At 36.4% G+C, this 22,629-nt stretch overlaps 1 protein-coding gene across 1 annotated transcript in view; it reads right to left on the reverse strand.

The window, feature by feature from the left end:
• Window positions 1-21,476, reverse strand: part of LOC142336230 (malate dehydrogenase, cytoplasmic-like) — a 46,009-nt gene extending 24,533 nt beyond the window's left edge. Inside the window, exons 1-3 of the mRNA XM_075384909.1 lie at window positions 21,264-21,476; window positions 14,862-15,037; window positions 14,329-14,451 (exon numbers count right to left, since the gene is read on the reverse strand). Of these exons, the coding sequence (XP_075241024.1) occupies window positions 14,329-14,451; window positions 14,862-15,037; window positions 21,264-21,462 (498 nt within the window). The 5' untranslated portion in view covers window positions 21,463-21,476. The remainder of the gene's footprint in view (window positions 1-14,328; window positions 14,452-14,861; window positions 15,038-21,263) is intronic.
• Between the last annotated feature and the right edge of the window lie 1,153 nt (window positions 21,477-22,629).

The following is a 22,629-nucleotide window of genomic DNA, read 5'->3' on the forward strand; positions in this document are numbered from 1 at the left end:
GATCCCGATGCTAAATTAATTGTTTTGTCCTGTTTGACTGTTACATCTATTTGTTAAATAAAATTGATCCGAACAATTTCAGTCTTTCATTATGATCTTCTTCGAGTAATTTTGAGTTCTTAACTTTTCTTGCAGGTTGACAGGAATTCTTCTTCCATTTTGATACTTAGCTTGGAACTTTCCATGGAACTTTGATCTTGCTACATGAATTTTGGAGCGGCCAAAGCGTGTAATAAGTTGTGCGAAGGATTCTGAGACGCGTATTTTTATTAGAAATTCTATGGCAATTTTGTTACCTCATAGAGTTCGAAATGACTGTGTAACAGCGACACTCAATTTGTTGAAATTTCTGTTGATCAGGGGTTATCAGTAATCCGAAACAACAGTAATTCAGCCTCTGGAACTATCGAACCATTAATGGAAACGAGTTCCCGCATTCGTCCCTGTGTCGGAATTGACTCGATAGAGATGTCTGTTCTGGGGCGATAATTTAGGGAGTTGTCATTTTAGCCTCCTTTTCAACACAATTCACTGTTATTCTGCTATCGTTGTTAGAATTTGACTCGCGTTATTTTCGGCAAACACCGCGTGATACTTTTGTGTCCTAATGACCACAAAAATCCATAATCTTGACAAAGTTCTCGCGTGCGTGAAGTTTGAAGAGTCGAATTGGTGGGCCGGAACCTTACTGGAAATTGACTGCATTTGCAGTAGGCGAAATCAACAAGTTTCGAATTTGATTTGCTGTTGATTTTATTTGCCTTATTCTATGTTATATCGACGTGAAGTGCTCAGCGAGGTTCAATGGTTTCTTTCAGAAGTCCTCGATAAAGCTCATTATCATGCAGGTTGAAGAGGACATCCCAAATAATCATTTCCTGTTAATTTCCCAGATCACAATTTTGGTCAGCTTTTCAAGTTTCTCTTAGAAATGCTGAACTGATTCGGTTTTCGACTGTTTTGTTGGTAAGAAGATATACCTATAAATAGATTACGGAGACGGATAAATGCTTTTTTATGCAGTGCCGAAAATCTGCAATAAAAGGATTGCTGATGACGCTTTGTGGGTTCTTAATGCTGAAAAATCGTCTCCCTTCTATACTGGTCCTGTGGTATAAAAAATAGAGCTTGAGCCCAAGCCTTCTCTCCAATTAGGATTCCCATTTCCATTATCTGTTTACTTAAACTGGAAGTTCATTTTCGTTGGCCGTTGTTTGCGTTGCGTTCCCTCACGGATTGAGCTCCAGGAATTGTCTTCTCCTAAATGAATTCTAAGCGCAATTGAACTACATCAGGTTGAGGGCCATCAAATGTGTCGAGAAAGATGTCTTCCTTCACTAAGACTGAGAGTATGAATTGCACTCTCCACTTCTCCCATCTGAGCGGGGGTCCGGTTATGGTTCTTCCCAGAGAAGTTCTATCTCGAGAGGAGTGCGTTTGGTGCCTACTGGTGCACCATGTCAAACTCGAATTTTTCTAAGCACAAGTCTTGCGGAGCGAGTGTGCTTTCACTTTTAGAAGCAACTGCAATGCGCGAAATTACAATTAATTATACTGTGCATGAGAAGAGCTTGAGAAAGATTAAATTGGGCAATTGTTCACAAGATTGTGAAATTGTTCACGAGATTGCAAAATTAAGAGAATGAGAAACAAAGATTCTACTAGGTGAAAAAATAACTATTTCACGAAGCGGGAAATATGCTAACGACTTTAAGGTGAAATGATCAGCAAAATCAGTGAATTAACTCGAGGGTAAAATGAGGAACTAAATATGAGGATTTAAATTTACTGCATCAACTAAAGTAAAATATATTTCATGTATAAAACAATCCTGAAGCATTTACTAAAGTCCATTCAAACCTATTGATCAAAAATTTATATCAAACCAAAAAACACTGCTTCAAAAATCTGCACGTGATCACAAAAATTCGTTCGAGTAGATAAATTTTTTGCACCCCAATATCTCGGTCTCTCGAAAACAGCGATATAAACAAAGAACCACTCATTCCTCTCCATTCTACTATTTTTTCAACAAACCACTCCCTAAATTTTCACCCATTTCATTGCGTGCTTCAAAATTCACTCCAAGAAAAAACATTAAGGCAGATCTCCTAAACTCTTCTTTTTACAAACAAAAGAAGGCCAATGAGAACTGCCATTATTAAGACTACGAGACAAGACAAAAAGAAACGGGAAATCAATGCGACCTGTTGAAGGATGGACTATGTGAAAAGACACAAAGAACCACAATTAATGACCAGTATCATAGACACACACAAAGGAAAAGACGTAGTGTCAAAGTCATAAAACCATCAATTGACACATAAAACGAGAGGTTAAATATGCTTCACATGAATGTGGATTTGACGTGTCATTATTGACACTAAGTTACACGAGTTAACAAAAATAGTGCAAGTTCAAAAACGGATGTTTGGAACCACATGAGTTCAAAATCATTAGAGACTACCAACTATATTCTCAAAACAAGCCACGGAGATCTGTCATTACTCAGAAACAGTTATATGACAACAAGAAGAACAACAAATACAGGAGAAAACCAGTAATTCAATAAAAATGTGCGAGAAAACATTGCCAAAGCTATTGAAACCATATTGTATTCATGAACCATATATATGCTCAAAAGGGGTCTCCGTTTGACGCCAATGCTACCTGTCATTATGGTGAGTACATAGCGAGACACCAAAAGAATGTTGGCAAATGTTGAAAAATCACAAACTTATGAAAACTCGTAGTATCAAATTCGTAAGACCATTAATTAAAAAGCACAAAACTGCTAAGACGATTAATTCTCGTTTCTCTAGAAAGAGGATGTGACCTGTCATTAATAATACCAAGCTACAGGTTGACAGAAAAAGTAACAAGAAACAAAGTTTAAAAATTCCATGATTCTTTTTTAAAATATATTCAAAGTCACAAAAGCTATTAGGTATGAAGTGAAAGCAATAGATAGGCTCTCCTCTTTCACTGGAACGTTGATTAATGAGATTAATTCATGATACTACGAAAAGAACAGCGAACAAAAGTTTGTCGAGGCCATAAAACCCATGAGCTTTTCTCTGAAAACATATTGGGCCTTATTAGAACGCACATGTGACCCGTCATTAATTGAACCTTTATTTGATATCTTACTTGACGGTAATAGACATAAAAGACAAAACAGCTTTAATGTATTCCCTAATTATAACTTGTATGCTTTATTTTACTCTTGAACATGTAATAATAATTTGGTAGCTGCAGTTATTAAAACAGCTCGATCAATTGAAGTTATTGAGCGTTAAAAGTTGCAGAAAACGCAAACTTTTTAAACAATAAAGAATTGCTCTAGAAAGCCTCTAGTTCAAATTATTAACATACACAGACCATGATATTCAGCTGTCTACTTATGCGCTTAATTAAACTTCTAAAACTCTGCCTATGCACAATACCACACCGTTCAAAGTCATTCGATATTTGCTAATAAGAAGGAATTGAAAGATTACGCGACAAGTGTTGGCTCATAACAAACACAGAATCAGTTTCATGTCGTTGAGGACAAAATTGATTATATTTGTTGAGATCAGAGTGTAATGCTTTCATATCGGCGTGGTGACTGATATTTGTACTCATCAACTTCGCCCAAATTATTATCTAAAACTGATAAGTAAAGGGGAGCTTAAATAATCCTTTGAGACAATTTGGTACATCATGTCAGTTCTGATGTCAACTTCAATTAAAATTCGATTACGCTTGCCACTGTCAATGAAGTGAAGGCTTCTTGAACAACGTATTTGGAACTACCAGTCTGGTGCATGTTTATAAAAACGAAATGACTGACTTTAGTACCGCTTTGAGTTAGCTTTCCGGAATATCTCTCCCCAAAAAGAGGCGACAGCTGTTCAGGAGTAATTTGCCGTAAACTCACCGAGAGATGGGATGAGAAATCGCAAAAAAAATGAAAATGGAGAATATAAGGTATAAGAGCGGAAATCAATTTTAGAGTGGGACTCAATTTGAGGGTGAAGTCAGTCACGTGTGCCCAAAAGCATTCACACAAAAGAAGGGAAAAAAACTAGCTCCAAAAAGTACCAAAATGATGTCTTGCATTCAATTTAGTCGAAAAAATTGCAAACAAAGCTGACAGATTTCCACAAAATAGCCGCGATAGGTTCCTAGATCTACAGTCTCATGAAAGATAAAAAACAGACCGGAAAACAGAAATTTTTCTGAGATTAAATCCTGAGATGTTATATTTTGATTAAGAATATATATAACTTATGACTGCTTCTATGACTTCTATTAGTTGCTCTCAAAAACATTTAATTAGAATGATACTGAATCATTGAAAGTTGAAACTTACCTCCTAGAAACATTTAATTACAGTGACACAATCATCGAAAGTGAAACTTACCTCCTTGTATTAAAATTTAAGTCATTTTGAAAGTGAGATTCAAATTTAAGTCATTTTGAAAGTGAGATACGCAGATTCACAGAAAATTGCATTGGAGATCAAATGATACCCGTCATTAGAGATCAAATAAAGCCTGTCAAAATGGTCAAATTTTTTGAAAACAAGTTGTGTCAAAACTGTTAAAAGCGTTATATTTGACCAGAAGAAATGAAATGAACTCAAACAAGACTCCATTGAGGGCCAATGACAAATGTATTTACTGAAACGAATGAACAGAACAACATAAAACTACAAAAGTAGACCAAATCCGAAACAGAACAAAAAATTTTTGAAAACAAGTCCAGTCAGAATCCTAAAACCTGTTCGATATGAAAAACATTAAATAAAGTTAAATATGACTCATTAGAGAGCCTAGAGACTAAAAAAATCGCCAAAAATTTTTTGGTTAAAAAGGTGTGTCCAAGTTGTTAAAACTCACATGATATCAGTGAATTAATTTAAAAATGCCTCAATAGAAAGCCATTGAGACACATCATTAATGAGACAAAGCATCAGAGCAACAAAAAGAAATACAGAAACCAGCGAAATCGAAAAATCATTTATTTCCTGAAATTAAAAAGCGTCGGAGTCCCACAAACTATTAGTTGCCTTTTGACGGGTTTAAAAAACTGCAACTATGCATTATAACACACGATTCATATTTTAAAAACATTCCTGAAGAAAATAAAAACAGCGATAAGTCAAATTGTCGCACGTAAAAAAAAATTTGCTCTCGAAAACCAAAAACCTATTTAAACACCGATTTCTCACCGGCTACAAGGAGCTTGAAAAAAATTTCACGCGCTAAAATCAGTCGCTTTTTGCTGCTTTTAATACTCCAGCGTGATCAAAATTGATAAAATTGCGAAAAGTGAACAAAAAAGACCGCACACCAAAACAATTCAAAATCTTTGACTTGTCAAAACAAAAAGAAGGCCAATAATAGCCCCAGCTAACGCTGTGAGGCTATTGATAAAGAATGAAAAGCTGAATTGAAGTAAGCGTGACGCCATATGGTCAGAATAAAATCAATAACAACACAAAAAACCATGAGAAGGCCCATAATTGCTCCACTCAGCTTTGGCTATCGCAAATGGTAAACATAGCTGGCAGATTGCCAGAAAGTAGCCGCAATAGCTTCGTAGATCTGCAGTATAAAAAAGTAAAAAAGACAAACAAAAAAAAATCGTTTTTCATTGAAGGCTGATACGTTATATTTTGATTAAAAATCTGTATAAGTTTTTTCTGCCTCTATTAGCTGTTCTCAAGTAGCCTTCATTTAGAGTGACATACACCCATTTGACCTTATCTCTTTGAATTAAAGTAAAAAAAAAGGTCAATTTCAAAGTGAGGAAGTCAATTTTGAGAGTGAGGTAAGTCAAGTGTGACCAAAAATTTAATCACGCGAATTAACAGAACATAGCGGGACAAGTCCTGAAGTACAATTCAAAGAATTGAATGAAAAACTCAGACGTACTCTACCTGACCAGCAGAACAATTGAACAATGCCAGCCAGAACACAAACAAAATCATCAAAAAATTGAGAAACCAAAAGGATCAAAACTAAAAAATATACTCATTGCTAAAACTTTTTAAAAATCTTTTAAACGTAAGGCAAAATTTTTCCCTTTAAAAATAACTATTACAATAACATGTTCAAAACCAATCTTTGTTTCTGAAATGGGTCCAGTATTATATCTGCAAGACCTGAAGAATATTCATTGGCACTTGAAGTTCGATTAACTCGAGAAAAAAAAAGAAATCAATTGCAAATTCTAAGGAAAGGTTGCTGAAAATCTTGATAGAAATATCTTCAGAACCATTTCTGTGTCTCTAGAGGCTATCCAGTAGCCCAATTCCGAGCTTTAAAAAAATCATTGGCTCATAGATCGATAGGCAATAATTTTTAGAAAAAATTTCAAACTTCAAGAAATAGAAATTCGTTCTATTAAAATGTTGAAAGCTATTCAATTGCCCCCTAGCAACTATTTAATAACATAGTATCGAACACTGCAAGAAAAAGTAAATAAAATACAAATGTTTTCAAAAACCTTTAAAAAAATTGCAAATTTTATCAAAAAACTTCTTAAAGTCGAAATGTTAAATTGTTGAAAACAAATCTATTGAAACTAAAAACCATGCAGTAAATTTTATCAGAACCTGGAATTGGTTTTCTGTCACTTGAGAATGGACGAATATCAAAAACTGACAAAAACTTTAGGAAACCTTAAAAATTGCAGATTTTATCAAAAAATGCTAAAATTCGAGAAAAAAAATGTTAAAAACCATTCCATTGTTACTAGAAACTAAACAGTGCGCTATTAACAAGCTATTAACAATTTACTGAAGCTAGAAAAACGGAAAATTACGAAAATTTGCAAAAACCTGAAGAAAATGCGAACTTTGTCAAAAATGCTAAAATTTGTGATATTCAAAAGTTGAAACCTATTCCATAGCAACTAAAAATTTTTCATGAGTTATAATCCAACCCCTAATGAGGTGTTCTGGCTTCTGAGACTCAAGTAAATTGAATAATAACAATAAATGTTAAGAAATATGGAAAAAAAATTGAAAGTTTTGTCAAAAAATCCTAAAATTCATGATGGCAAAAAGTTGAAAACCATTCCATTATCACTAGAAACTATGCAGTTATCTATCATCAGATCCTCTATCAAACTCCAGTGGAGGTTTCTTGACACCTTGGGCTAAAAAAACTTAAAAAAATGACAAAAACTTTCAAAAAACCTAAAAATTGCGAAAATTAGTATTATTTTGCGTGTTTGTAGTACCAAACCATATAGCTCATAAAAAGGTCATAACCAGTAAATTTGTCTCGCAAAAGGCCTATATCAACTTTTAAAAACTTCAACTTAGGACTAATCAATCAAAAATCACAAAACATGAAAAATTGCAACATTTTGAGACCAAAAACTCCTAAGAATGACCTTTTAACCTTAAATTAAGGCCATCCCAGCAACTGCACCATCATAAGCACTTGAAATACAACTGAAGCCCACTTTGGGCCTATAATGAAAATTAATGCCCGCTGGGCTTTACCTGTTTATCACGTTTTGAAAGATCTAACTCATTGAAAAATGTGTGAACACATTTAAAAAAAACACAGCGCACCAATAAAATTCAAATTCTTTGAATTGTAAAAAACTCACTCCACTAAGAGCTAAAAATGACGTCACACACGCACTTCAGTTGAAATTGCATGAACGAATGAACAAAAAGCAGATTTGAAGTGGTTGTGACCTCATATGGTCGTAAAACAATCTTGACGACGAAATGAAAAACATAGCAGGACAAGTCCTGACGTACAATTGAGAGAATTTTAATTGACTTAACAAACAACTAGACCTAGAACGGACAATGAGTGAATTGGGAAAACCATTTCTAAAAAAAATCAGACGAAAAAAAACAGAAAATCAATGTCGAAATGCTGCTAGGGAGAACAAAAACCACTAGTGAGATATGTAATTTTAATTCTAACAAAAAACTAGGTCCAGAATGAGCTGTGAATAGATTGGGAAAACTATTTAGAAAAAAAATACGATCCAAAAAATTGAAAAAACAGTAAAAATCAGAGTGAAATTGCCGCATGTGAACAAAAAACCACTACCGAGAAACCGAATTTTTGTTCAAACACCGTTTTCTCACTCTATTTTAAAATTAGAGCGTAAAAATTCACGCCGCAAAACCAATCGTTTTTTCGCTCCATTTCCTGTTTCGGCGTGACCAAAATCACCACTCCAATTTGACTTCAAAAATCATGAAAATGTGTGAACAGATCTTAAAAAAAAAAGACAGCGCCCCAATACAATTCAAATTCTTTGAATTGTAAAAAAAAACATATTAGGACAAGTCCTGGCGTACAATTCAAAGAATTTTCATAAACTGAAGAAAAAAACCTAGAAAGGACTATGAATGGATTGGGAAAACCATTTAGAAAAAAATCCGATCCAAAAAAATCGAAAAAACAGAAAAAATCAAAGCGAAATTGCCGCATATGAAAAAACCACTAGCGAGAAAGCGAATTTTTGTTCAAACACCGTTTTCTCACTCCACTTTAAATTTAGAGCGAAAAAATTTCACGCTGCAAAACCACTCGCTTTTTCGCTCCACTTCTTGTGTCGGCGTGACCAAAATCATTACTCCAATTTGACTTCAAAAATCATGAAAATGTGTGAACAGATCTTTAAAAAAAGACAGCGCCCCAATACAATTCAAATTCTTTGAATTGTAAAAAAGCAAGAGAAGGCCAATAATAGCCCCAGCTATCGCTGTGCGGCTATTAAAAACAAAGATTATGATATACTTCGCCGATTGTCATCTACAAAAAGCGACTACTGATTCCTTTTTCTCGAAAGCGATAGAAGTTTATCCGTTAAGATATTCGGTATTATCTTTGCTCAATTTCTGATCAGTAGAAATACTTGCGCATTAGTTACAAATTTCCGTTGTCTTTTTCTACTTCGCTCAATTCGTTTTCGGGTTGCACCAGTTTTTGCATACATTTTGAATTTTTAACTAAAGTTATTAAGATGAAATTAGGATTAAAAACAGCTGCTTAACAGCTGATAAACCGTAAACAATCTCAATAAGGAGAATCTTTGCACGTTATGCATAGCACGTCAACTGTTTCATCCGCCAAATAATCGAATTTTGTGTAAGATTGCAAATCAGTTTCCAATTCATAACCCTGTCCTGCCTTCCCACCCAACGTCGGGCAAATTGCTACGACTGGCGAGCAGTTGGCATCGTCAGTAGCTCGCTGCGGCTTAGGGAGGCTAGCTTTAGCTTCATTGAGGGGATGGGCGGTCTAATAATGCCCTTCACATAAATTTAGGTCTCTTAAACTGCTTCGGTGAATCGCATACACAGATACTCAGAGACTAGTGAGCCTTCAGACTCTAAGAGAACTTAATGCCATCCGGGCTTTAGCTGTTTGTTTATCCCGTTTTTGAGGACCAGATGTCAAAAGCCACCGATGAAAATTTGGTCAAGCAAAAAAATGGCATAAAAAATACCGCCAGAATTATAATTAATGCAAACTTCGTTTGATAGCAATTAATAAGCCACATACGTCGAAAAAAAGTTCCCAACATACCCGGCAGATTGCCGGAAAATAGCCGCCGTTGATTCCAATAAACATGATTGGCATTGAAAGAATAGAAGATATTGAAAAAAAAAAGATTTTTGTACAAAAACATTTTTTAAGTCCGATTTATTTTGATGGCATTTCGTAGTTGAACATACTTCTGTTTCTTAGAGAGAGGCTACAGGGGATACTATCAATACCAATAAGCATTAGAGATGGTAACTAAGACTTATAGGAACGACGTTCAAATAGCGGGCATCAAAAATTGGGCTTTATGGGTTTATACCGTTTCTACTTCTGACTTCAATTTTTTATACTGACTCTGTTCATTTTGAATTGCTTTGCTGAGCAACTGATGTTCAAAATCACTTTTAGCAGAATGAGAGAAGAGAGAAACTAGCCTAGAGAAGTCAAAAAGATATCACGCAAAATGTTGAAAAAGCGGCAAAATGAGGTAAAGCGAAACATTTTTTATTCGACGAAGTAAAAAAAACATAGCAGGACAAGTCCTGACGTACAATTCAAAGAATTTTCATTGACTAAACAGAAAACTAGACCACAAACGGACTATGAATGGATTGGGAAAACCATTTAGAAAAAAATCCGATCCAAAAAATCGAAAAAACTGTAAAAATCAAAGTGAAATTGCCGCATGTGAACAAAAAACCACTAGCGAGAAAGCGAATTTTTGTTCAAACACCGTTTTCTCACTGCACTTTAAAATTAGAGCAAAAAAATTTCACGCCGCAAAACCACTCGCTTTTTCGCTTCACTTCCTGTTTCGGCGTGACCAAAATCATTACTCCAATTTGACTTCAAAAATCATGAAAATGTGTGAACGGATCTTAAAAAAAAACATAGCCGGAAAAATTCCGGAAACGACTCGAAGGAAAAAACTAACGCCCCTAACAAACATAAAACTTATTCTACTGATTGACCACAATAACTAACATAATGCTTATCCTACTGAATAACACTTGTCACTTTAAAACAAGAAAATGAAAAAGAACAATGAAAAAGTAACTGACCAAAAAAGACGATAAAGCACGTGACAAAAATTTTACATTGAGTTGCAAATTTTAAAACAATTTTTGGCGAAAACCCATGCAATAGGTTTAGTTTTATTTCATTGAATCACTGCTATTTGAGACAAAAACCAAACACAATTTTCAAGTAGAATAAACGAAGGTAAAAGAAAGGAAATGAAAAACAAAACCAATATTGTAAAGAAACAAAAAAATAGCCACAAATTATGAATCAAATACGATTATGCTGAATTCAAATCATTATTTCAAAAAACTTTTATTACTACATCTGGTCAAGAGTCCATCAATCCAAATCATTGTCTATTTATAAAAGTAAAAACGAAGAACAAAAAAAGTTAAGGATTAAGAAAAATTAGTGATATTTGTCAGTGAAAAGTGCACTAAAAAATTCCAAAACAACCTCTAGAAAAGCTACTACAAAAAGCTAGAACACTAAAAAGCAGCAAAAAGCAGACAATCAGTAGATTTCAATAAAAATTACAAAAAAGAACACGAAAATTCGCGGAACTCTTCATAAAAGTTACTCAATTATCCTTAACAAAATGACTCAAAACTCACATCAAAATCATCAAAACGCATCAAAAACAACTTTTTTGGACTACAGGCATCCCCAAATGCTATAAAAAAAAGTGAAGAACACAAAGAGCATTTAAAAACAACTTAAAAATCATAGAAAAAATTGAGCTTTTTTTTTATTTCACGGGAGCGCATAGACCCAAAAAACGTTAATTGGAGCGAATATAGTACTGGAAGACTGCTAAAACAATAAGAAAGTCGAATAGGCTGAAAAATTCCTCTAACTTTAGAAAAACTTTAGAGAAAAACAAAACGCAAAAAATTGCTAAAATCTGCCTAAAATTCAGCAAAATAGCTGAAAAACCAGCAAAAATGGTATAAAATTCTTATTAATGACCAGAAACCCACGAACCACTATTAAAACAACCCTAAGCATCACACAATATCATAATCAGACTTCTAAATCTAAAAAATTAACAAAAAAACGGTTTTAAAAAGCCGCATGTGAACCAAAAAATTTCTCTCGCTTAGAGAAAATTTTTTCACAGATCAATTTCTCGCTCTGTCAAAAACAGCGGTATGAACAAAAACCACTCCCTTTTCGCTCCGCTCTTCACTTTTGTTCAGCGCAAAAACCACTCCAAATTTTTTCACGCGTTTCATTTCTCGCTTTAAAAATCACTCCAATAAAATTGATTAAAAAAAACATAGCAGGACAAGTCCTGACGTACAATTCAAAGAATTTTCATTGACTAAACAGGAAAACTAGACCTAGAATGGTTTATGAGTGAATTCAGAAAGCCATTTTTAAAAAAATGAGATAAAAAAAAATAAGAGAAAAACAGAAAATCAATATCAAAATGCCGCATGTGAACAGAAAAACCCCCAGCGAGAAATGAAAATTTAATTCAAATAAAAAACTAGGCCTAGAATGAGCTGTGAATGGATTGGGAAAACCATTTAGAAAAAAATCCAATCCAAAAAATCGAAAAAACAGTAAAAATCAGAGTGAAATTGCCGCATGTGAACAAAAAACCACTACCGAGAAACCGAATTTTTGTTCAAACACCGGTTTCTCACTCTACTTTAAAATTAGAGCGAAAAAAATCACGCCGCAAAACCGCTCGCTTTTTCGCTCAATTTCCTGTTTCGGCGTGACCAAAATCACTACTCCAATTTGACTTCAAAAATCATGAAAATGTGTGAACAGATCTTGAAAAAAAAACATGGCCGGAAGAATTCCGAAACGACTCGAAGGAGAAAACTGACCATCCTAATGACTAAACAACTATTATGAACCCTGAACCTCCATAAATGCCATAAAAAAATTAAGGAAGAATAGAAACAGCATTCAAAAACAAATTGAACAAAAAAACTATAAAAACTTAAGTTTTTTTAACTTGAGTTTTTTATAGTATAAGGAAACAAAAAGCCGAATAAAGTTCCTTTGCCATTAGTGCAATGAAAAGATCGCAAAACAATGGGCAAGTCATATAAGCCTAAAAAACTTGTCTAAGATTAAAAAAAAAGAAAACCTTCAAAAAATAAGAAAGATGGTTTTGAAATGCCTCAATTTTTCTGTCAATTTTTCTCAGAAAAAAAAGAGTTACACCAAGAAAACTTTAGTCAAATGGTATCTGAAAATTCCTTAAGTAACAAGCTTTTATCCAAATCCCACTTACAGCATTAAAACAGAAAGAAAACAGGCAAAAAATCAATAAATTTCGTCTAAAAATCACCAAAACTGATCAAAAATCTACAAATTAACATTCAACTCAAATTTACTATACTTTTGGCTACAAAACTAGGACAACTATTGTGAGCCTTGAACCACCACAAATGCCATAAAAAAATTAGGGAAGAAAATAAACGGCATTCAATAACAAATTGAACAAAAAACTATGAAAACTTAAGCTTTTTTTTTCAGTTTTTTTTTAATAGTACAAGAAAACATAAAGCCGAGTAAAATTCCTTTCCAATTAGGGCAACGGAAAGCTTGTAAAACATTGGGCAAGTCATAGTAGACTAAGACTTGTCTAAGACTAAGAAAAAAAGAGAAACTGCAAAAAAAATAAGAAAAATGGTTTAAAATTTCTCAATTTTTCTGTCAATTTTCCGAAGAAAAGAATGATTTAGACTAATATAACTTTAGTCAATTGTTAGTTGAATATTCCCTAAGCATTAATACAAAAAAACAGGCAAAAAATCATTAAATTTCGTCTAAAAATCAGCGAAACTGATCAAATACCTCCAAATTAGCATTAAACTCAGAATTAACTACTTGAAACCTTCAATTCCTATCAAAACAAGCCTAAAACTAATACAATATCATAATCAAACCTCATAATCATCATAAGTTGCAAAAAACTGCTTTTAAAAGCCGCACGTGAACAAAAAAATTCGCTCGCTTAGAGAAAATTTTTTCACGCATCAATTTTTCGCTCTCTCAAAAACAGCGGTATGAACAAAAACCACTCTCTTTCCGCTCCGCTCTCAACTTTTGTTCAGCCCCAAAATCATTCCAAATTTTTTCACGCGTTTCATTTCCCGCTTCAAAAATCACTCCAATAAAATTGATTAAAAAAAAGGACTTCTCCAATACTCCTCTTCGAGTCGTAAAAAAGACAGCGCCCCAATACAATTCAAATTCTTTGAATTGTAAAAAGGACTTCTCCAATACTCCTCTTCGAGTCGTAAAAAGACAGCGCCCCAATACAATTCAAATTCTTTGAATTGTAAAAAAAATAGGAGCGCTATAATAGCCGGCTGAGATGAGGGCGGCTATTAATAACATAAAACTCTAACCCCAAATAGCGAGTTAGAACAGTGATTGTATCAAAAAACACACATAAATCGTTGCCGATAATAATTTTAATATAAAGGCACAATCCATAATGCAAATCCCTTAATTTTAGCCAGAGGCAGGCATAAAATTAAAAATAGGGGTAGCTTTAGCCGTTACTATATATTTGTTTCGTTTTTTATATCCTTGTTCCGCTCTAAAGTGGGGCCATCAGATCAAATGCTACTCTCCTCTTGCAGATGGCACGCTAATTTTAAAACTAGTGCCATGAATACATTTCTTCAGTATTCTCATAATTTTTATGTATTAATTGTATGTTGTCAAAAAAGGGCGGAGGAACCTTCTATGCGTTTTTCTATTGATTGGAAGTTGACAAATATACTCAGAGTGAAAATACAAAGATGAGACAAACCTGAGCGGTTGCCCTGTTTTGGTCCAAACGTGTCATTGCAGTGATATTCTCCTTGGGGATGGAGGGTGCGAAGGTGGAGCAAATGAGAGCATTTGTGTTGGCAGGGTTGCCCACTACCAGAACCTGAAACAAACTCATCATCGTTTCGACTGCAACTCTCGGCTGTCAGATTGCAACATCCCTTCATAACAGAAGTCTGTCGCTTTGCCTAACAAGCAATTTCAAATATCCACAATTAGTTCACCCCCATAAAACACGATAGACTTCCTGCAAAACAGCCTTTATATAACAATGCACGCTTCATGAGCTACAAATAAAAATTCAGTGAAATTTCTGCAAATTTAATTTATAGTAGTTAAATTTAGTTAAATCTGAAAAATTTTGAAGCGACAACTCGATGTAACTCCTAAGCAAAAGGAAACACTAACATGGACTGAAACGCTTTCGATAATCCCTAGCTAAAAATATAAGTATAATGCATGTTGAGCTCAACAGACACCGATCAAGCACTCTTGTACAAAACAACTTCATACCTTGACGGTCTTTTTGGCCACTTTGTCGAGAGCAGCTCCCTGTGCCTCAAAAATTTTGCAGTTGGCCTGAAGGAGATCTTTCCTCTCCATTCCCTCTCGTCTAGGCATTGCTCCCAAGAGAAAGGCAGCGTCACAGTCTTTGAACCCAACCAACGGATCGGCTGTGGCCACCACATCTAAAAGCAAAAAAATTAGCGCGAAAATCCATACCTGGTTCGATCCAGAATAGCGCATGCTCCAAAAAATGCATGCAATGAGATCTTGACACATCCCAACTCCACAGTAAAGTTTCTGTAGCATGTTTTAGTTATAAGATGCCAGTAAAAGAATACAAAAGAACATAGACGGCAGACTGCCGGAAAAGCTGTGAATACGACTTGCGTGCCGCAGAAAACAGGTAGAAACAGATATGAGTTAAAAAGTTTTTGCCGCCGCTGAAAAACTATGTGAAAACCTTCAGCGATAAACTAATATGGTATTTTAAAATCCACTCCACGGAAGCCTTTTTATTAATGACCCTTATTACAAATTCGAGCTTCTTTGACCTGAAATTTATTAAAATTGAACTTGAAGTTTGAAGTGCTGTAATTTTGTTGAGTGAAGTAAATGAAATACGATCAAAATCTAATCGCGTAAAGGGCCTAACAGCTCCTGCAAGAGAGAGGGAGAGAGAGAGAGAGAGAGAGAGAGAAAAGACGTCACGCGCGCAAATGCCGTTAGTGAGTGGAGGAGATAATTCACAACAACTGACCTTTTCAGTATCTCGATTTGAACAAAAGAAAATGAAAGAGCACTAGACGGTGAAACTAGACAACGACTACCGCATTGTAGCTACACTCAGCTTACATCCATCAAAAACTAATATTTTGTCATTATTCTCAAAATTCCATTACTCATTAGGTATACCACAAGTTCGGGGGAAATTCTACTCCAGAAACATGGACGGGAATGGTGAAAAAAGTAACGGGGAAAAGAATCAAGGAATAGGTTCAGAAGACTGAGTTGGGAGGAAAAGTTGACAGGTGGTAAGGTACTGGACAAACGGAGGTGGGTCAAAAACTGCTAACAGGGAGGCAAAAGGTACATTGGAAAATGCATTGCCGAGATAAGTGATCTGACAAGCACTCACCATTGAAATTATGGCAACCCGCCCACAGTTCAGCGTACAAAGCAACGGGAGGAATCTCAGTGCTAGAGCTGGCGAGACTGATGTCCGGGGGTGGGGGCTTTTACAAGAATCAGTTACACTTGTGCTGGCTTTTTCGTTGAGTCCTACATGATTAGAGAGGTCTATTTCACTTGCAATATTGTTTCCTCTTGTGTCTTCCGGTAAATTCCAGTGCCATAGAGGGCTATGAGCATAAAATCACCGACAATAATGCAGTCTTCTAACTCAAGTAGTTTACTGATTGATGTCTTGTATGCTACATCACAGCTAGAGGAAGGTGGCATGCAGTCGTTCACTAGTTTGATGTCATTACCACCTGCGGTGAGTTCTGTGGCTTGGACTTCTAGGTGTTTGTCAGAAGTCTTGAGTTAAAGTTCTTGAAACAGAATTGTGTCGTTAATGATAAAAGCAACCCCTCCACCTTTGCCTCTTTCTTTGAGCATATTTTTCTTTGATTATGCAGTAGCCAGGTGGGCTTTTGAGGGTGGATTTTTCATTAAGGTTGGTCTCCTGTATGGCAGCTAATTGGATGTTATTTTTCTGCATCCAGTCTATAATGTTGTCCAGTTTTTGTTTGTGACCATTACAATTGAATTGACTGTGTTGTCGTGAGTGTTGAAACTTTGCCTTGTATTTGCTTCTATTGTCTTGCACCAAGAGCAGCGCTGACAGTCGAACTTGTTGTTCCATTGCTCTATGGATTGTAAGTTGGTGCAAGTAATGTGTGCCCATCCTAAGCGGCTGCACCAGACGCCGTATTGATTCCAGTTGCTGCGGTGACAAATAGAAAAGGGCGTTGGGCCGGGGTTTGTTTCAATGCCGCCGAGGATAAGAAGAGATAAGAAGAGACTGGGCTTGCCTGATCCCGCCGCAAAAACCAGTTTCTCGCAGTTTGTGTAGTGTGTATGGATCCTGGGAGCGGTTGCCCGCTCGTAGTTCTCCCGCGTAGAAGCGTCTATACTTGAGAACCGGCGTCCATACTTGAGAACCGGCGTCCATAATTGAGAACCGGCGTCCATACTTGAGAACCGATGTTGATAACCGCTGTCCCAAATGCGATGTAGCACCACATGACGTAAACCACATTTTCAACTGCAGTAAGAACAAAACGGACCTGAAATTAATTGACCTGTGGGAAAGACCAGTAGAGGTAGCTAGATAGCTGGACTTAATTCCATCAGTCCCACACTGCACAGAATAATCCGCCTTGCTTACCCCTTTCCCCTGATGTTGATGATGCCCCTCCTGGTCCCCCTAACCCGAGGACCGCATGTCATTCACCACGGCCTAGATGCAGAAAAGTCGCCGCACCACAAGTTGTGGATAGGCAGTCACACACTACTACTAATATACTTATTATTATTATGATACAAATGCAACTAGGGTACCAGCTAAAAACGGCAATAAGCGCCTGTATCTCGCCAAAATTACCCGCAAATTGCAGCTCTGTGCGACAGCTACAACAACAGAGGAATCTCAGCGGCACAAATGAAAGAAAGCTCTAACTGGCTGCCAGGACCCAAGTTTCTAATGAAAGGTGGCAGTTAAAGGATGAAAGCCGAAGAGCAGTTATAGTCAGATTGAACACAATAGGTAACAAAACCAAAAAAAGGAGCAAGGATGCCGATAATTTTCAAACTGTTACAGCAGCAATCGTTAGAAGAAGATCGAAAACAGCTATCAACAAGTTAGAGATTCTATAGAAAAGCACCCTGATTGAATTGACACCATCACTGGACCAGAATGCCATCATGCAATCAAACAGTAAACTGGCCGAGCCCCGGTCAAAGGTAAATGAAAACCAAATCACCTTACATATGAATTTGTTCGAGTCTTTCGAGAACTGCAGCACAAAATGAACAGTCACGTAGGAATGTTACAACTTCCGTCGACAAAGAGAGCCAATCTTAGATGCCAGAGCTTCTTAGTTACCGATTATGAGTCAAACCGGTTACTTTCAAAGAAACCGTTGTTGACTTCTTTGGACCGTTAAAAAATCCACCCAAATGACACTGCGATCAAGATCTATTGTTGATTGTTACCTGCTTATCAATGCAAACAGTTCACACAAAGGTGACAAGAATTTTTCAACACTCAACCTGGATACTGGCTTCAAAGATATTTCCTCCGAGGGGACTGCCTATCGTCATTCACAGCGAAAAGGCCTTATACTTTATCAGCACAGCAATGACTTCAGAAGACCTACTCCACAACAAAGATTTAAGAGATGAGCCAAATCAAAGACGATTGCATGAAAGTGTATTCAACCTGAAGCACCCGACTTTAGTGGGAGCGGGAACGCCACATGTAATGAGTCAAGTCTTTTCAACATCGCGGGATCAAAAACTATAGGATGACAGCTTTACATTGTTAATCCTGCAGGTGGAAGCACTTCTCACCACCAGACCTCTTACCAGTATGCAGCAAATAGCTGAAAAATGTGGAACGAAGATGGCAACTCCATGAGGTTCGGGCAAAATTGAAATAATAATGTCACTGCACTACTCAAATGGCATTACACTAAATCGAAACAATTCTATCGTGTGGGTTCTGACAAAGGTTATAAAACAGAACAGAATACAAATCCGGACATATTTTGTTTCCGTAGAGCTATACGAAACGCTTTAACTAGGTACGTACGTTTAGTTTTTCGAAACAATTTAAGAAGGTTAATCAACGAAAAATTCTATACAATTAACTTCGGGACACATAGTTAACATACACTAGCGACAAAGATCTATATTCACTAGCGGTCTATATTCATTAGTAAAAGAATCTCAAGCATTCAAGATGTATTAGGTCAATTAGAAGAACGCCCCTCCCCTAGAACGGTAGTCGGTCAGGTCAACTCGGGGGCAGCAAGTCAACTCCTATGTATATTTAAAATCCTGACAGTAGCAAAAAAGCAAAAAGCATCAAAAGTGAAACAAAGTGACAAGCATCAGATTTAGAAACCAAATGGATATGATAAATAGCAATAAAACATGTGTAGTCATTTTGACTCAAAATTAGGAAAAAAAATTGAAGGAACGTTTAGGACAACAGCCTCCATTCCTCTACTATGGTTCCTACTGACGCTTGTACTGCAGGGCGCCGGCGCATGGAGCGTACTCAACGGAGGCAGAGTATGGAGCTACGCAAAAGTGCGAAACTTATTTTTGTTCTAATGTACGTGATCACTTCCGAGTATGAATCTTCTTTTCGCTGATCGTGGAAGCCAATTTCTGTATGGCTTTTGATGCCGGCGGACCGGCTCCTCCGGTAAATCAGAACACAGAAGGTGGCTTTCTCGGCCCCGATTATCCTTTGCAGTATTTCAGCTTCTTGATGGACAAATGTAAGTTGAACAGGTGAATAATATCTCAATTCCACGGGATCACTTTCTTTCAAAAACTTTATCATTCAACTACAATGCGAAGAGCAATACATTGTAGGTATTGGGTCAGTCAGAAATACTGGTAACCAGTGATTTGAAAAACTTAATTGGAATTGCAATAATTGGCATTAAATTGATTGATTAAATGACAAACGCCGAGTTTGTTCAGAAGGAGAACAAAAATTTTTTGGTTTAGATGTTGATGTTATTGAAGGTCATCGTGTTCTGGGTTCAGTTATTGGCTCTGATAAAAGCTGCAACAATTTTATGAAAGAAAAGTCAATGAACTACTCTAACATGGTTAACAAACTCGCCAAACATAGTAAGATGTCCCCTCAGAATGTGTACCAATCATTTACGAATTAACTGCTGAATCATAACGCTGTAGAAGCAGAGTTTCATCGAGAAAAAATTCGGAAAATCAGACAAAAGCAGGAACAGGCTCGAGCGAAAATGCTGGCGATCAAAGATCTCATCAATGAAAGAGGCTTATTCTCTAGATTTGGCCAAGGAAAAAGGAGCATCATGCTGGCTAAACGCAGTTCCATTGAAAAGATATCAATTTGATTTAACCATGGGAGAGTTTACAGATAGAATTGCCCTTAGATATGAATGCGATTCCGTAAAATTGCCATCAACATGTGGAGAAATTTTCAATGTAGCCCATGCTCTTCATTGTCCAAAAGGTGACTATACGCACATCAGACACGATGATATCCGTGACTTTTTTGGAAACCTGCTAAATGAGGTCGGCGATAATGTCGAAGTAGAGCCCTGTCTTTAGACTTTGCAGGGCGAAACCTTCGCAAATAGAAGTACCACTACTGATGACGATGCTCGACTGGATACCAAAGCTAATGGCTTCTTGGATTCACGTTTCAGCAGAAAGTTCCTTGATTTAAAGTGTTTAATCCGTATGCTAAGAGTCGACCAAGAAGCATACCGGATTCCTACAAATATCACAAGTCCATCAAGAAGCTGAAATATGAGCAAAGGACAATCGAAGTGAGAAAGCCACCTTCTGTCCGTTAATCTTATGATGTACAGGAGGAGCTGGTCCGTCAGCGTTTAAAGCCATACAGAGGTTGGCGTCCAGAATCAGCGATAGAGATTTCCATTCGGACGTGATCTCGTACATTAGGACAAAAAAAGCTTCGCGCTTTTGTGTAACTCCATACTCTGCCTCCGTGGCGCACGCTCCATGCGCCGGCGCCCTGCAATAGAAACGTCAATAGGAACCATTGTAGAGGAAGGGAGGCTGTTGTCCTAAATATTTCTATATTCTTTTTTCTAATCCTGATTCATATATTATACTTTGATTGCTATTTATCATATATATCTTGATTATAATTCTGATGCTTTAATTTCTCTATCTTTTGCAACTGATGCGTTAATTTTTGACTATTTTCAGGATTTATAATATAGATAGGTGTTGACTTGCTGTCCTATTTAGATAGGAGTTGAATTATTGTTCTTTACGTTTTGCCAATTAAATTTATTCATTGTTCCTTTTTGTCTAGCCAATTAATTGCTATTAATTTTTCCAAATCATTGCTGTTAACAGGTAGGTAAGATATCAGCGGGGAGCAGCAGAGCGGACGCAAAGACTGTCTCCATCCTCTGCACACGTGCCATATTTCAAAATCATGATTAAATATGTAACGATGCTCTCTAAATGAGGGTTGCATAACGTAAGAGGGGAGGGTGGGGAATTATCGGATAAGAGCCTTCTTTCATTTTTGTAAATAGAAGCTCGTGTGCAATGACGGATGCACAAAAGGCATACAGTCAATACTCATCCATGAAATTACAATAGCAGAATACAAAAGTTCGAGACAAAAATCGAAAACTAACTCACCCCTAACTAATGGAAAAGCGCAGTCCTGGATTTCCATAACAACTCCTTCCAGAACTCCCATCATAGGCGGAATATCCAGTAACAAAAAATTGATGGGTTGCTCAGGGCCAAAAACTTCTCCTTTGGCAACTATGTAGATCAGAGAGTAGGCAATTTGACCAGCAGCACCGGTGACGCAAACATTCAAAGGCTCTGCCATTTTGTTCAGGATTACAATCTGAAAAAATAGACCGTAATCAGTAGTACTGGTGTCAAATGAACATCAATAATCAAATGCCGGTCCTTCACGTTACTGAACTACAAGACTAGAAACACTTGGCAAGTAGTAGTAGTAGCAAAAGACGAAAAGTTGTAGTAGTATTCCTGTTGAGGGAGATACATAGAGCATACAAACTAAAGAAGTGACAATTACAAAATTAGCAGCAAAAAAACACGACCTGCAAAATGGACAACAACATTTAATGTACAAAGAGGTGAACGTGAGAAAGTAGAGGTAAACGTAAAAAAGGCAAAAACGAATCGTACTCAGCATTATAAGAAAGCATTACCGAAACCTAAATTGACTCCTGACAAAAATGCACCGCGAAATAAAGAAACTTTACTAGGCACAAAGCTATCAAGGCTAAAAGAGAATCAGCAATAAAAAATTATGAACGAAAACATTATCATATAAAAATGTCTTTCCAATTATAGCCCCCCGCCTTACGCAAAATTATGGCTTTACAAATCAATGATGCTCCCATAATCAGCCACGCCTCACCATGCATATATTATTATTATTATTATTATTATTATTATTATTATTATTATTATTATTATTATTATTATTATTATTATGACTTCGTGGATATGCCACTGGGATGTTATTCCCGCTGTTAGGTTCTAGGATATGCACGACAGTTTTCACAGATACAAATGAATGTCCATGTGCAAGGATTCTGCTCATTCCAGTTCCTTTCCAAATAGCTCCACATGTATTCAATGAGTTTCCTCTTCAGTTGCTGCTCACAGAAGAAGTCCATCATTTTCTGGATGACGTTCACTCGGAACCTCGTTCTGTACCAGAAGTTCAATCTCTGAACCTCATATTTGGCCTCTGGGAGTGCCACTCTTTTCCTTCTGTCCTCTCCAACAACTCGGATTTCTGAGAATTCTACATCATACTTGCCGCTCAGAAGGCTACTAAACATCAACAGATCTTTCAATACTTTAAAATAAAGTGGTGGTAGTAGATTCGATTTTAAAATAGCGTCCTTGTAGTCAATGCTCCCGCAGATCCATCTCATTGCTTTCTTGTGGAAGGATTCCATGATCTGGTATTCAGATTTTCTAAGTTCCCAGCATTCCGATGAGAAGAGCAGGATTG

Source organism: Convolutriloba macropyga, chromosome 3 (genome assembly GCF_964194025.1).
Source record: "Convolutriloba macropyga chromosome 3, txConMacr16.3, whole genome shotgun sequence".
Classification (NCBI taxonomy): Eukaryota; Metazoa; Xenacoelomorpha; order Acoela; family Convolutidae; genus Convolutriloba; species Convolutriloba macropyga.